Source organism: Drosophila arizonae, chromosome 3 (assembly GCF_054131065.1).
Source record: "Drosophila arizonae isolate 15081-1271.41 chromosome 3, UAZ_ARI_1.0, whole genome shotgun sequence".
NCBI lineage: Eukaryota > Metazoa > Arthropoda > Insecta > Diptera > Drosophilidae > Drosophila > Drosophila arizonae.
Genome location: NC_142923.1, coordinates 2961876 through 2976250, shown reverse-complemented (window position 1 = coordinate 2976250; position 14375 = coordinate 2961876). Strand labels below are relative to the sequence as shown.

Below are 14375 nucleotides of genomic sequence, written 5' to 3'. Positions count from 1 at the left end.
TGTTTACAGCGACACACCCTTAACAGAGTCGTTTTGTGTTTGTTATATGACTAACAGATTTCAATATATAATAGAGCCATGATTTTCTTCAAAGTTGTCTAAATATGGTTTAAGTAGATTTTTCATGAAATAGTTTATACAGAAATTGCAAATAAATTTTATTCAAAACATTTTCATAAAACCCAAGTAGGGCGACACTGGCACGCACTGTTAATAGCATTAGGGCGAAAAATTAAGCGACAGTCACAGCTGTCATCATTCTACACGACTCACACACTCATGTAGCAGTACCAGTGCGTAATTATAACAAAACAATTTAAATAAACATCTGTAATATATATTTTATTAGCTTTCAAATAACACCCAGAAGTATTTTAGTATCAAGCCGCTATAAACAATGGCCTTCAACTTCACCGCTTTCACGTATATTGTGGCGCTCATTGGCGATGCATTTCTAATATTTTTCGCGATATTTCATGTGATTGCATTTGATGAGCTCAAAACAGATTATAAAAATCCAATCGATCAGTGCAATAGTCTCAACCCGGTAAGAGAATATATAATATATACACACATATATATGTGAATATTAGTTTGGAGTGTGACTTAAGCAATGACTAATCATTTTGAATTTTTACAGCTGGTTTTGCCGGAATATTTTCTGCACTTTTTCTTAAATTTACTTTTCTTATTCTGCGGAGAATGGTATTCACTTTGCCTCAATATACCATTAATAGCCTACCATATATGGCGGTAAGTTGTATCACCATAGGATTAATCATGATTACATCAATTGATTTGATAATTGGCTTGCAGCTACAAGAATCGTCCATTGATGTCGGGTCCTGGTTTATATGATCCCACTACGGTTTTAAAGACGGACACATTATCGCGGAATTTGCGCGAGGGTTGGATTAAATTAGCCGTCTACTTGATCAGCTTCTTCTACTATATATACGGGTAATTACTTATGCTTATAAATATCATTTTGCATTTGTCTAACGTTCTGTTTTCGTTTTTCTGCTAATTTTAGCATGGTTTATTCGCTCATCTCAACATAAGAGGGTATAAAAAGGGCAGCTGCCTGGGGATCTCATTGTTGGCACTAGAGCATCTTCTACATCTACATCCGCATATATATCTACACACATACACACGCGCACACACAGACAGACACACATACACACACACGCCTAACCAGTCCTACACAACTCCATTTGGGAGCGAAGAATGTTTTTAAATGTAAAAATTTGCTAGTTTATTCATAATGTCAACCATAACAAGGAAACGTCTGCGTAGATTTCTAATGGTTTTTTTATTATTATTTTTTAAATATAATTTACTTAGTTTTGCATTTGGTAGTTGAAGCCTCAGAAAAAATAAATACAGTAAACTAACAGAAATTATTGTAACATTTACTTTATTTTATGGAAGTATTAAGAACTACATTGAAGGTAAAACTTATCCATTTTAATTTGTTGCTACTTTTACAAAGTAAAACTCATACGCTACAGTGAATGCGGCTTACTGAGGACTTCGACTCGACCTTGACGAATTCTAGTAGTAGGCTAGTATCTGGTAATGTTATCTTAGACGTAGGCTACACTTAAAGTTATATCTCTAACACTATCTTCCATCTAATCTATTGCCTAAGTCATCGGCAGCAAGCATTACTAGTCAGTTACAATTATGAATATACATAAGATGTTAATGTTATTTAAGAACTATACGCCAAATATTTATAACATTTAATTTCTATATATTCTAAATAGCTTGCGAGATAGCGGCATATTCGACTAAGCTACCTATCCATTGAAACAGAGGACTGTTAAGATATCTAAACCAATTGTATACGGGCCACAGCACTTTAAACATCATAAAGATTACAAACAAGTTCTTATCAAACCTTGGCTGCCTGCCAACTAGCCCTATCTGCATAAATGTAATTGCCCAACATGAAATTTGGCGTACGTATCTTGATTTAACTTTATTTTACAAACGGCTTGAATTTGAATCAAGAATATACCTTTGTACATATCTCCATTTCGATAAAAATATATTACATATATATGTATATAGGTGTATGCCATATGTATTCACAATAATTTAGAATTGGGTTAGTATTTAGCATTAATTATGACATAAAAACAACAAAGAACAGGAAGAAGAATATCAAAACACCGAAGATCTTAATCATAAGCCAACGATTTTTGGAAACGGATTGAAAATATTTGAGTATTTCGCCATGCGCTGCCTCAATATTTAGCTCCGCATCCGCCACATTAGTATCGATGCGCTCAACAATCTCCTCCTGCTCTTTAACCATATGCGCCAGCTGCTGAAAGATGCCTCCAAGCTCCACAATTGTTGACTCAATATTCTGCATTGTCTCAGCACGCTGTTGTACATACGAATCGGATTCATCGTAGATGGCCAGCTGCTGCTGCTGCTGGAGATGTGAACTAGCTCCTAGTAGGGGCGTCGCTTCTGTTCCGCCCATATCTATGCTAACCGCTTGATTCTCCTCGCTGAGCAGCAGTGAACCCTGCTTGGCGGTCGATGGTGAAACGGTGTGCGCTGCCAAAGGTCCAGGACCTTGGCTGAATTGATCACGTCTTGACTTTTGATGCTTGAGATTTTCCGTACGTACTTCAAGGATTTGCTTGAAGTCTGTGCTCATACTGGCCAATTTAGATTGCAGAGCAAGCACCATATTGGAGGAATGTGAGACGAGGTGCTTGCCATTTGTGGTGCGGCGCTGATCCTTGGAGATGTCCTGCAGCTTGGCTATTTGCTGGTTTAATGCATTCAAGTCACCTTTGATGATGTAGGTCAGCTCCTGAATCTCCTGCGGTCTGTCATCGAATAGACTCTTCTTTTTGGCCACTGCAAGCAAGTGAATAACGGTTAATTCTATAAATAGAGAATAGATATGTATAATTGATTAATTTACACATGGTAAGTTTCTCCAGTTTCGCATATGTGCTGGCAATATTCTTGCCTATGAAGCGGGCAACCATCATAAATTCCGAATAGCTCTGCACCTGTTTGGCCTTCCTCGGATCTCGTATATTGACCGCTCGTGTGATGTTTCGTGATTGTAGCGAACGAATCGCATTGGCAAACTCGCCCGTACGATCTCTTGCAGCCATTATGAATATTTCTGGCTCCTCGATTTCTTCAGTTTCAACCTGTGCCGGGTGACCTCCGAAATTGTAGACGCTCTTCTCGTAGCTGTTGCTGCTATTGTTATTATCTAAGCTTTGCGGCTGATTGGGATGATTGCCTGTAACAACAGCCGCAGCGGCGCTCAATGGCTGTTGTATGAAAGTGCGCAGCGCCTGGCCAGAGCGTGACGAAATGCCACTAAACAAGTTCCACTGACGGGCGGCCTTGTCGTATTTGTCGTCTGCGTCGACACTCGAAGAAGGTTCGCCAATATTAATGGCAGCTTCCGATGGTGGAGCTACGTACAACAACTGCTGTTGGCCAGGATGGATTAGCGACTGCTGCTGCTGCAGTTGCTCCTGCTGTGGCAATTGCTGGACACTGTAATTGCTGCTGAATTCCTGCTGGTCCGTTTGTTGATGACGGCGTCGAGTTTGCATTTCATTTCAAGTCAAGGTTCTTAGTTGCTTAGATCCCTGTCCTTCGTATTGCTTTTGTTAATGTATTTGTTGTTGACGTTGCTTTTTGCATTCGTCATGCACAGCTCTTCGCTTTCTTGTTTTACGACTTGGATTAATTTACCCTTCTGGCGATTTACTTGCATGTGCTGCAGTTCTTAATTCAATTTTGTATCCACGTTAAATATATATTTATAAATTTCTCACAAATTATTCTGTGGAATTTTGCGATTGAATTATGAGTTTCCTAGATATTTTGCACTAATAAAAAAAAACAGTCATACCCACACATGCACAGTCAAGCCATCCCAGATGACAGATGACGTGTTGCTGGCGAAGAGAGCTGCCAACTCAATCAAATACCATATAAATATAAAATACCAAACTAAATTATTAATACAATTTTATTTAAGTAGATATAGTTGTGTGAAGTAAGCGCCAAATATGAGTTTTCAATACAAAAAAGTCATTTGGCATATATTGAGTTAAACAAGTTGACCATATTTTGAAGGATTATTGTTTGTTTTTCTTATTTACATAGATAAAATTGGTATTTAACTACACCAAATATCGTGAGTTGGCAGCGCCACCGGCAACAATTGACAGCTGCTGCATTCTCTCGCCGTTCTTCCTCTTACCCAGTGTTTTTTTCATTCATTTCGTCTCGTGTGCCAATTTGTACTATAAATTAATGTTTTAACATAATTAACCGAAAAAGTCAAGGTTTATAAAAGAAAATGACGCTGTATCACTTTGGAAATTGTGTTGCACTACTACTGCCATATTATTTCACCTACAAATACTCGGGCCTGTAAGTAATATATAATTTGAATTAGGGCAACCAATAAATCAAACCATTAATCAATAAACATTTGTTAAAATTGATAAATATTTTTCAGGTCGGAATATGGTGCGTTCTGGAAATGTGTGCAGGCAGGCTGCATTTATATATTCACACAGCTCTGTAAAATGCTCGTATTAGCTACATTCTTCTATTCGGACTCATCTTCGAGTAACGGAGAATTTAACTTTTTCGCGGTATGCAATTCAGATTATGAAATATTTATTATTCGGTTTAAATATGTGGCATGTTCTTGTAGGAAATACTGCGCTGCAGCGTGGATATTGCCGATCTACTTGGCTTTGCACTTATACTGAGTCGCATACCCGGCAAGGGCCACTCGAAATTAATCACCGCTGGATTGGGCTGTAAGGTTACAATCTCCAGGATTTCAATTAAGTTAAATTAATTATTCATTCATTCATTTCAGGGGCAACTGCGGAGGTCATACTGTCACGTGGCATTATGTTGTGGGTAGGCGCACGTGGCACCGAGTTCAGCTGGATCTATATACAGAAGTGCTTGGAGTCCAACGTGATGCTCGTCCAGCATTTATCAACTGCCACGTTGATCTGGTTGTTCACACGCCACGATCTCAACAAGGCACTAAAGCCACTAGTCTCCATATTGTTGGTCGTGACCATATTTAAGGGTGTTTGGCTGGAAGGCTTGTTGCACATCCTAAGCATTGGACCTTGGACATCGATTGCAGTCAAAGCTCTGGTTGCTGCCATCATTGGCTTCTGCTCACTGAATATTTATGCATGCCTGGCCCAGCAAATTGGCATTTAATTCAATTTTAGTTTTTCATTGAATTTTGTTTTTCATATGCTTTGGTTTTAATGGTATTTAGAGAGGTACAAGAGTTTAAGACGAAAGATAACAAAACAAAGAACGATTTAGAGAATTAAACAAATGTTAATGAATTATAGTTATTTAAACAGTAACAAGAAACAAGTTTATACAAAAATAGAGAAAAAAAAAAGAAACTTCAAAACCAAATATAAACACTCGAGTGTTAATTAACTAACAGTTAGAAATCAATTATTTATAAACTGTTCGCAAGTTGTTAAGTTTTCTTCAATAAGCCAATTGGACTCTGCGCCTAAAGTAATTTCGTTTATCTCTACAGAGTCCGGCTTCGTGGAGAGTTCTATAAAGCCTTCCTTTGCAAGATCTAAGAGATAAGAAAAAATTAGATATCGTATTTTACTTTTATCTATGTTACTAACATAACAAATGATTGAATGCCAGGGCCGCTTTAAAGCGATCCGGATATGATTTGATAAACTTGTTGGCATTTATACACTTTAAATCGGGATTATAGCGCCATATGCTGAGCAAATGCATCATAATGCGCAAAGAATCTTTGTTGAAGAGAGATTAAATATTAGTTAGTTAGCTAGAAGCCGCAACTAAACTCATCGTCCGCCTACCTATATTCTTAATATCGTCATCGCAAGTGGTATAGGAATTATTATTGTTGTTATTGCATTGTGGACCCTCAATTGCAGGTGGAGAGAGCTGAATAGGTTGCTCTGTCTCTAGTGGTGGCAAAGCAGAAATCTCTAAAGTATTTAAGAGCTGTGGACTTAGAGGTCTCATAGACAGTATCTCTCTGGACAGTTCATCACTATACTCAGCTCCTAATATAGCTCGTAGTGTCGATTCACACGCCGCTTCAGCTTGTTCACTGTTCAGCTGCACCCCTCTCTTCAAACGATCTGGAAAAAGTTGACTGCACGAACAATGTCATTATAATAATATTTATAAACAATAATAAAATCTAACCTGTGCCTAAAACTATTTAGCAATACCTCACAGGTATTGTTGTGCTTAATAATTTTAGGTTTCCGCCATTTTCCTTTTGTTAATCTTCTAAAAAAGATTTCCCTGTCTCGGAGCAGAGCATCCCTTGATAATTTTATGATTTGATCTTTAATAACTCTGTTTTTGCGTTTTGATTTAGTTTTAGGTTTTTGTGGAGTAATAACAATTGGTGGAGGCAATTCCAGCTGCTCCATCTCCTGCTCCAGCGGCTGACAAGGATTCAAGTTTTGAGGACTATTGTTTGTCTGCTCCATAATTGCATCTGTTTCTAATCTAGGCATTTTATAGCTCAAAACACCTGTAGGACAGTGGTCAAGCGACTTGCGCTTCACTAAAAATATATAAATACCTATATATAGATAAGAATAGCTGATTATATTACCAGCATTTCTGGCTGGCAGAAATTCTTCAAGCGCGGTCACATCAACTTGATTGGAGTCACCAAAGCCATTGTTCCACATTGTCTCCTGCTCCATTTCTGTAAAAGTTAGCTCGTGCGTTATGCTTATCATGTGCTCGGGTAAGCAAGTGCGAGCCACTTCTATAGTTTGTGACTGAAATGTCAAGGCAGACCAAAAATGTCAGACCATACTTTGCATTTATATATATAAACTATTACCTGTTCGATTGCCACATTTTCCTTCTCAATATTCCATTGTTGAGATTCGGTTAATAAATGTCTATAATAATCTACATTTTCCTCATCTAATAGTTGCGGCTCTCTGACTCTAGCTCTCTTTGCCACACAAACAGTCGTTGTGTGCTTCGTGATAATTTGCTTTCTTTTGCGGCAATTAAAATTCGTATTTGTTTGCTGCGTCGGTTGACTTAAATCGAATTTGTTCCTCATAATTTGCTCCAGCAAATGCTTGGTATCATCTAGGTGAACACAATAGTTATGATTTTAGAATAGCAACTGGAATGCAATTATATAACTATATTTACCCAGTAGCGAGGTAACCTGTTGATTTAATATGTAATTAATTCCAAAAGTGAGGCGCGCAATGTCTTTGAAGGTAACCGCTCGACAGCTCAGAGTGTCCACTACATTATTTAGGGTTCCTCTCCTCACCTGATTCGTCTCAATAATGTCGGATATTTTTTCGCTTTTTATCAAATATATTCAGTACATCAATTTACAGTTATAAAGTTTGCAGTTATGCTTGCAACATCGGACCTACCAACTTGCAACCACGTCGATTTCGTTAATTTCATGTCGCGAAAACTGTTTTACAAATTGCGTTGTTGAATATTTTTTATTGCCTGCTATCCAGCAGGGTTTTAAGAGATTTATTTCCTTATTTCCTTTGAAGTTAACTTGTTTTAGCGCCATGGCGCTATTTAGTTGCCGGTTTCATAAATGAACGGTAAATTTAAGCATATTTGATGTTTTGGGCGGGAAAAATGTCACGTTTTGCAGCACTTAATTTTAATAGTGGAAATGATCGTTAACAGAGATTTTGTTTCGTTAAGATAATATTTTTCTAATTAAACTCAAAAAACGTATTTCTTTAAGTAATTTTTTAAATTTATGTATTTCATATCTTTTATTGTTGATTGGTATTACAGCTTGTTGTCATTAATCGATAGTACGAGCAACAGCTGGAAATAACATTTGAGTGAATGTTAAGTTATGAGGGTGCCCACAGGTGTATGTACATATGTATATCTAGTGTTCGTGTTGAGTCAAAACAAAGAAGGTGGATACGGCAAAAGGTTTTTATTATTTGTGTTATCTGCCGCTGTTTTCGTTTATAAAAAAGAAAAAATAACTTTGAAATAACTCTTAGATACAAGTGCAGATAAATCTAAATGGTGAGAGTTTTTATTTTCTCTCAATGCATCGCATAGCATATGAAAAAGAATGACTAATTGTTTTGCTCTGTGGGCGGGCCAATTTTTCGTGCTTTGTGCGTTCTGTTGATGAGGCGATAAGATTTGTTATTCTTTAAATGCATTAACTAATTAAAACTGTTGCAATTGCAGGGTGATAACAAAATATGCGACATTAGCAATGAGGTGCTCGAGGAATTGAAAAAGTTTCGCTTTCGTAAAAGCAAAACCAATTCAGCGCTGATATGTAAGCGGAAAATTTATAGAATGTTGCCATGACAACAAAGTATCTAAAGCAAACGGGCCGTTGATTGATATATCTTCTCCCTTTCTCTTTCACTTTCCTTCTCTTTCCGCCTAACAGTAAAAGTTGATAGGGAGAAGCAATCGGTGGTGCTCGATGAGTTCATTGATGATATTTCTGTGGAGGAGCTGCAGGATTTACTGCCTGGCCATCAGCCCCGCTACGTGATTTACACATATAAAATGGTGCACGACGATCAGCGTATTTCGTATCCTATGTGCTTCATCTTCTACACACCGCGAGACAGTCAAATAGAACTGCAAATGATGTATGCCTGCACAAAAAGCGCGCTGCAGAGAGAAGTGGATCTGACTCGAGTGTACGAAATACGTGAATTGGATGAATTAACCGAGGATTGGCTGAGGGCTAAGCTTAAGTAGATGCAGATCACACTCTGCGCGTCATTCATATATAGAAAGCAATATTTTACAAATAGTTTCTCATATATATTTTAAATGGAGCCGAAGCGAAATACCAACGATAACGATACATACCAAACAGCAAAGCAAAGCAATATAACAAATATGACAATTCCTTTTTTATATAAACAAAATAATACATTTTAAATTATTTATACAATGCCAACAAAAAGCAAGCAGCAAACAGTATATAGTTTTACATTTAAATGTATTTGTAATGAATTTATAAAGTGATTTTAGTTGAGAGTTTAAGAAGCAATACAAATGATCTTATAGAAGCTGTGCTTGCCAAATTTTATATATTTATTGTACAAACAACAAAAAAACATGACAAAGAATTCCATTTTTATATACATAATTGCATATGTAATGCTTAAACAAAAGTGTTCAATATATTACAAAATATCAAACTGTACTTAAGTAGAATATGGGTGTATATCTATACCCTGTAATTATTGTGGATCATCGAGGGTATATCAAGTGATGTTTACCGTGCATTTATAGATGATGTGTAAAGAGAGTAAAATATATCAACAGCCAAACGAAGAGTTCAACGAGTTCAAGTCTATCTTAAATGTATTCTTGACTAGAATCAAAATCTGAGATTCATGCGAGTCTATGCAATAATTGAAAACTACATTAATTTTTAGTTAAGTCTTGCTTTATTAGGAATTTTTAGTAGTGCAGTCGCTGTGCCGCCGTATGGTGCAACATTGTGTAACGCCCATCGCTGGGTGTGGGTGGAGGCGGTGGTGGCGGTGCCAACATATGGGCCATGGCCGCCATGCCCATTTGGGTGGCTGCATTCGGTGGCGCCAAATGATGCAGTTGTAGTGCATCGTGATGATGCATTGCAGCAGTAGATGGGGGTGCGCCAGCGGGGTGATGGTGGTGGTAGTGATGTGACATGGGCGGCGGTGCGGGCAAAGGTAGATTCAATAAATTATTATTCACCGCATGCGTGCGGAAATGCAGACTTAAGCTATCAGCCGAATCGTAAGCTTTATCACAATCGGGACATTTGAAATGCGAATGCTCCAAGGTATCCAAGCCCACGGGATCCGTATCGATGGGCTCATCATCATCGTCGTCTACAATATCATGTTCGGTGCTCGATTCGAGCGGATGCAACTTGACCTTGTGAGCGCGCATGTCGCGACGTCTGCTGAAGGACTTGCCGCATACGTCGCAATGATGATTTTTAATGCCCGTGTGGGTGATCATGTGCTTCGACAGATCGCCGGCAGTGTAGAAGGCTTTCTGGCACAGCGAGCAGATTTGATCCCGCACGCCGCTGTGGATCTTCTGATGCGCCTGAAAGTTGCCCAGCGCTGAGAATTGTTTTGAACAGATCTCACACTGAAATGGTTTGTTCCCCGTGTGCGTTCGCTCGTGAACTTTGAGATTGTATTTCTGGGCAAAGCGCTGGGCACAATAGCTGCAGGCATATGGCTTCTCGCCGGTATGTGTACGAATATGTTGAGTGAGCTGTGCAGCACACTTGAAGCTCTTTTGGCAGGTAGCCACGTAGCAGGTGTGTGGCAGTTTGGCCACTGGCTTAGGTCCACGCTTTTTGTGGCTCTCGGGCGGTTTCCGTTGGTATCGTGAGCGTCGTTTGCTGCGCTTTATATCCGCTTGGCCATCCTCCTCATCACTGGAATTCAGTTGCACATTCGCAGGCATTGGTTTAATCTCACTTTCGGTGTTCGTCGCTGCATCGTGGCGAAAGGATTCATGTAGTCCCAAATATTGACGCAGGCGTAAGTCGCTGTTCTCACACTCCTGCTGAAAATGATAAGCTACTCCTAGCCGGTACAGACAGTTATTACAAATGCCCGCGGGAAGGCCGTCCGTTTTATAAACCTGCAAAGAGTTGTTTTTATTTTTTAATATTTTCAATTAGTTTTTTGCATACAACTTACGCGAATCTTAGAGCACATCATTAACATTTGTGAGGGCATCATTGCAAAGTCTGTGCTATAAATGGATGTTAGTGGGCTTGGCGCCCCTTCCTCCAGACACACTCTACATATTTTATGCACATTAAAATCCATGGTTTTAATGTTTTGATTAATATTTGGATGTAAACAAATGCCAACAGCTGTTGGTTAAGAACTAGGGCTGCGCCGATAGCAATCGTTGTCCAATAGTCAGGGCTGGGTGTAATGTGAGCAAAATTTAAATCCAACAGTCGTGACACAAGCAAGAGTAGATTTAGGTAACAATATCAATTGAATCGAATTTTAAATTTAAATTCTGTTCAATATAATGCAATCAACTAATGAGCAGTCATAGACTTTGTTAGCCTTGTAGTTTTCTAGCAAATATCACGAGCAGCATACTGTCCAGTTTAAGTGCTGCAAAATCTCTTTCTTTAAACACACTAAATTAGCCAGTGTGACCGAACTCTGCAAGCGCTGACGTGACAGTTGGTTTGTTTGATTAGGCTCTCTCTTCTCTCGCTAGGCAATCTGATATTATTGCTTGCAAAATAAATAAGAACTAAGTGAAATTTAATTATATATACATATATTTTATAACAATAAAGCGTGTGAGTGTTGCCTGCATGCAAGTTCTACGGTGCGGCGCAGGTGGTGCGGCTAGAGTGTGACGACTCGCAATTTGGATTTGGAGCACGCAGGCTGTTTGGTGAAATTTGTTGTTGTTGTTGGAGCTGCAGCCCCTGCCCCTACACACAGCTAGCAACGCACACATACACATATTTATATATATACAGACACAAACCGATTTACACACATACAAAATGCTGTGTATACGATTTTAGCAGTGAATTGAACAGACGGCAGGAATATATTTAAACTATTGTAAACAAAAGAATAAGTGCCAACAAAATTTATACAAGATCGGCGCCGAAAATTATTCACAGCTGGTGAATGCAAAGTTTCCAGTTGGCAGTTGAATAGCAGCGCGAGAAATGGCAACAAGTCGAAGCGAAGACGAACAGCAGGATGTCGCAGCCTCTCAGCAGCTGCTCCGGGAGCGTTTATTGAACGGCAGTCACGAGGCTAAGTCAAATGGGAAAGCAGCTTCATCAATTAGCACCAACTATCATAGCTCTGGCACGTTTATGAAATTAAAAACCTATTTGCTCGCCTTGCGTCCTTGGTCGCTGTCAGCCAGTTTAGTGCCCACGCTGCTCGGGTCCGCCTTGGCATATCGTTCGCAATGGTCGGATGACTTTTCCATGCTCACATTTTTCTTAACCGCCTTCACTGTCGTCACGGTGCACTGCGCCGGCAATGTGGTCAATACTTACTTTGACTACATTAAAGGTATCGATAAACAAAAGGCTGACGATCGCACTCTGGTCGATCATATACTCACCAAGGATGAGGTAAGCGAAGACATCAATGCTTATACAGTATCGTCCAAAATGTTAGTCACTCAATTTTAATTGATTCTGTTTGTTTATTTTTAGGTAGTTTCATTGGGTGCTATTTTGTATTTGGCGGGATGTGGAGGCTTTGTACTGCTCGCCGTGCTGAGTCCAGCTAAAATGGAACACTTGGCACTCATCTACTTTGGCGGCCTATCGTCGAGTTTCCTCTATACGGGAGGCATTGGTTTCAAATACATTGCACTCGGGGATCTCGTCATCTTAATACTGTTCGGGCCAACATCGGTGCTATTTGCGTTCATGGCGCAAACGGGTCACGTGGACTGGACAACAATGGGCTATGCCATACCACTAGCTCTCAATACAGAGGCCATATTGCATAGCAATAATACGCGAGATGCGGAAAGTGATGGCAAAGCCGGCATTGTGACGCTGGCCATACTCATTGGACGGACTGCCTCCCATGTTCTCTATGCCATGCTGCTTTTCACACCCTATTCGCTTTTCTTCATTTTTGGACTGAAGTATTCTCTGTGGTTCCTGTTACCGTTAATAACGCTCCCACAAGCATTTCAAATCGAGAAACGTTTTCGCAACGAGCAAACGATGGCTGCGGTGCCACGGCAGACGGCAAAACTCAACTTCTTCTTTGGGATACTCTATATAGTCGCCTGCTGCTGTGCCCAGCAGCTCCCAACTTTTGTGTGGCGTAAAAACTAAGATTAGGAGATGAAAGCAACGATATCTATATATACAAAAATGAACTCAAACAGAAATAACTGCTGCAACATTTTTAGGGAATTTCATTAGTTGTTTATTTTGATTTTAGCGAATGTGTGTATGCATACAAATTGTATTTGTATATTGTCTCAAATTTCGATGTTGCACAAATGTTGAATGCTTTTTGCTAGTCTTCTAGTCTCTAATCCTAATCCTAATCCTAATTCTATTTCTAGAACTGAACATATCCCCCCAAACGAAATAGCTCAGCAGCCTGTGCTGCAGCTGCGAATCACTTTATTTATTTCACTTCAACTGAATCGTAAATTTATAGTTTATACATACATATACTGTGTACTCTTCCTCTCGCGCGTTGGAATCCTGGACCAAGATCATGTGTGCAACAATTAATGAAATCATCTTAGATATACATGCATACATATATACATACATGTGTAAGATGAAGTTAATGTTACTTTATTGAAATGCTTAAAATATGCAAATAAGTTAACGCTGGCTTTGCTTTTATGTGACAATTGTTAGCGTTTTTCACACACATACGTACATAAAAACATACATATATACACCATATATATATACATATATATATATATATCTAATTAGATCATGTAAGCCCAGTGTCTAGCAGCAGGCTCAAGAGTGAGAATATATCAACACACAAATTTCAAATTTTAAAATAAAAAAGAAAAGAAAAAAAATATATATATGTACATATATATAACAAAATGCCGATCGAAAGATTTCGAGCAACAATTGTTTTCCAAGCATAAATCACAAAAACCTAAACAAATAGCTTTAAATAACAATAACAAACAAAACAAAAATTTATGCAATTCGTGTGGAAGAAGAAAAGGCAAATGAAATATTGTTGGAATGCGCATTCTTAATACATATAGAAAATTCAATTCAATGCAATTTGTGGAAATAACATTTGTATAATATTTGCTAAGCTGATAAATTGTTTTTCATACATATATGCCATATATATATTTATATAAATATATATATGTATTTGTATTTGTATCGTACTTTTAGTGCTTAAATCTAATTTGTATGTATGCACAATGCGAAATGCTTTTGTTGTTTGCTGAAGAACGTGCGAAATATCAAAAGGCCAATTTAAAAATCAAATTAAATTGATCAAAACTGAAATTGATAAAATGATGTGAATCGAATGACGAAAGAAAATAACCTAAATGACAACTTTGTAGACTATATATGTAACAAAAGAAAAACATTAACAAATATGAACAATAATAGTTATATGTGAGAATTCAAACATAAAATAATTAGAGAATGTAGTAAAATATTGTGTTCAATAATGAATGATTAAAAACCAAAAGTGGGAGTTGTGGATAATCCATTGATTGATTAGTTAGTTACTCAAGATAGGTATGCAGGCGCATGAATATTTACTTCAGCT

The 14375-nt window shown here is 38.2% G+C and overlaps 7 protein-coding genes across 11 annotated transcripts; 4 read left to right on the top strand and 3 right to left on the bottom strand.

Annotated features, from left to right (window-relative positions):
• Positions 1-57: 57 nt before the first annotated feature.
• On the top strand, positions 58-2074 carry cni (protein cornichon). 5 transcript variants are annotated; one of them, XM_089463771.1, is made up of 6 exons: positions 62-293; positions 350-547; positions 641-753; positions 817-960; positions 1034-1065; positions 1773-2074. In XM_089463771.1, the coding sequence occupies exons 2-5, from the start codon at positions 398-400 to the stop codon at positions 1059-1061; spliced, it is 435 nt and encodes a 144-aa protein (XP_089319897.1). In that variant the 5' UTR covers positions 62-293; positions 350-397; the 3' UTR covers positions 1062-1065; positions 1773-2074. The 5 variants fall into 5 exon arrangements, with proteins under 5 accessions (XP_089319898.1, XP_089319897.1, XP_089319896.1 ...); XM_089463772.1 differs by lacking the exon at positions 1034-1065 and having other exon boundaries at positions 58-293; XM_089463770.1 differs by lacking the exon at positions 1773-2074 and having other exon boundaries at positions 63-293; positions 379-547; positions 1034-1403.
• Syx5 (syntaxin 5) lies at positions 1962-4059 on the bottom strand. The gene is made up of 2 exons (XM_018002295.2): positions 2954-4059; positions 1962-2886 (listed from the first exon to the last, which is right to left on the bottom strand). Exons 1-2 carry the CDS (start codon positions 3606-3608, stop codon positions 2135-2137), a joined length of 1407 nt encoding a protein of 468 aa, XP_017857784.1. The 5' UTR covers positions 3609-4059; the 3' UTR covers positions 1962-2134.
• An 87-nt stretch (positions 4060-4146) lies between these two features.
• LOC108610301 (BOS complex subunit TMEM147) lies at positions 4147-5499 on the top strand. The gene is made up of 4 exons (XM_018002305.2): positions 4147-4437; positions 4526-4664; positions 4727-4835; positions 4898-5499. Exons 1-4 carry the CDS (start codon positions 4364-4366, stop codon positions 5257-5259), a joined length of 684 nt encoding a protein of 227 aa, XP_017857794.1. The 5' UTR covers positions 4147-4363; the 3' UTR covers positions 5260-5499.
• On the bottom strand, positions 4730-7917 carry c(2)M (crossover suppressor on 2 of Manheim). The gene is made up of 8 exons (XM_018002288.2): positions 7479-7917; positions 7243-7403; positions 6917-7176; positions 6680-6851; positions 6259-6628; positions 5904-6205; positions 5700-5834; positions 4730-5644 (listed from the first exon to the last, which is right to left on the bottom strand). The coding sequence occupies exons 1-8, from the start codon at positions 7628-7630 to the stop codon at positions 5508-5510; spliced, it is 1689 nt and encodes a 562-aa protein (XP_017857777.1). The 5' UTR covers positions 7631-7917; the 3' UTR covers positions 4730-5507.
• A 40-nt stretch (positions 7918-7957) lies between these two features.
• On the top strand, positions 7958-9268 carry GMF (Glia maturation factor). The gene is made up of 3 exons (XM_018002308.2): positions 7958-8112; positions 8284-8377; positions 8495-9268. Exons 1-3 carry the CDS (start codon positions 8110-8112, stop codon positions 8812-8814), a joined length of 417 nt encoding a protein of 138 aa, XP_017857797.1. The 5' UTR covers positions 7958-8109; the 3' UTR covers positions 8815-9268.
• On the bottom strand, positions 8877-11167 carry LOC108610295 (uncharacterized). The gene is made up of 2 exons (XM_018002298.2): positions 10776-11167; positions 8877-10716 (listed from the first exon to the last, which is right to left on the bottom strand). Exons 1-2 carry the CDS (start codon positions 10905-10907, stop codon positions 9529-9531), a joined length of 1320 nt encoding a protein of 439 aa, XP_017857787.1. The 5' UTR covers positions 10908-11167; the 3' UTR covers positions 8877-9528.
• Positions 11168-11283: 116 nt separating this feature from the next.
• Positions 11284-14311, top strand: heix (UbiA prenyltransferase domain-containing heix). The gene is made up of 2 exons (XM_018002300.2): positions 11284-12208; positions 12293-14311. The coding sequence occupies exons 1-2, from the start codon at positions 11789-11791 to the stop codon at positions 12929-12931; spliced, it is 1059 nt and encodes a 352-aa protein (XP_017857789.1). The 5' UTR covers positions 11284-11788; the 3' UTR covers positions 12932-14311.
• Positions 14312-14375: the final 64 nt, after the last annotated feature.

Coding starts and splice junctions, on each gene's coding strand:
- heix (XM_018002300.2), top strand. CDS start 11,789: ATGGCAACAAGTCGAAGCGAAGACGAACAGCAGGATGTCGCAGCCTCT. Junction 12,209..12,292: donor ATATACTCACCAAGGATGAG/GTAAGCGAAGAC, acceptor GTTTATTTTTAG/GTAGTTTCATTGGGTGCTAT.
- Syx5 (XM_018002295.2), bottom strand. CDS start 3,608: ATGCAAACTCGACGCCGTCATCAACAAACGGACCAGCAGGAATTCAGC. Junction 2,887..2,953: donor ACTGGAGAAACTTACCATGT/GTAAATTAATCA, acceptor ACTTGCTTGCAG/TGGCCAAAAAGAAGAGTCTA.
- LOC108610301 (XM_018002305.2), top strand. CDS start 4,364: ATGACGCTGTATCACTTTGGAAATTGTGTTGCACTACTACTGCCATAT. Junction 4,438..4,525: donor ACCTACAAATACTCGGGCCT/GTAAGTAATATA, acceptor AATATTTTTCAG/GTCGGAATATGGTGCGTTCT. Junction 4,665..4,726: donor GAGAATTTAACTTTTTCGCG/GTATGCAATTCA, acceptor ATGTTCTTGTAG/GAAATACTGCGCTGCAGCGT.
- LOC108610295 (XM_018002298.2), bottom strand. CDS start 10,907: ATGGATTTTAATGTGCATAAAATATGTAGAGTGTGTCTGGAGGAAGGG. Junction 10,717..10,775: donor TGATGTGCTCTAAGATTCGC/GTAAGTTGTATG, acceptor AACTCTTTGCAG/GTTTATAAAACGGACGGCCT.
- cni (XM_089463772.1), top strand. CDS start 398: ATGGCCTTCAACTTCACCGCTTTCACGTATATTGTGGCGCTCATTGGC. Junction 548..640: donor AGTGCAATAGTCTCAACCCG/GTAAGAGAATAT, acceptor GAATTTTTACAG/CTGGTTTTGCCGGAATATTT. Junction 754..816: donor ATAGCCTACCATATATGGCG/GTAAGTTGTATC, acceptor ATTGGCTTGCAG/CTACAAGAATCGTCCATTGA.
- GMF (XM_018002308.2), top strand. Junction 8,378..8,494: donor AACCAATTCAGCGCTGATAT/GTAAGCGGAAAA, acceptor TCCGCCTAACAG/TAAAAGTTGATAGGGAGAAG.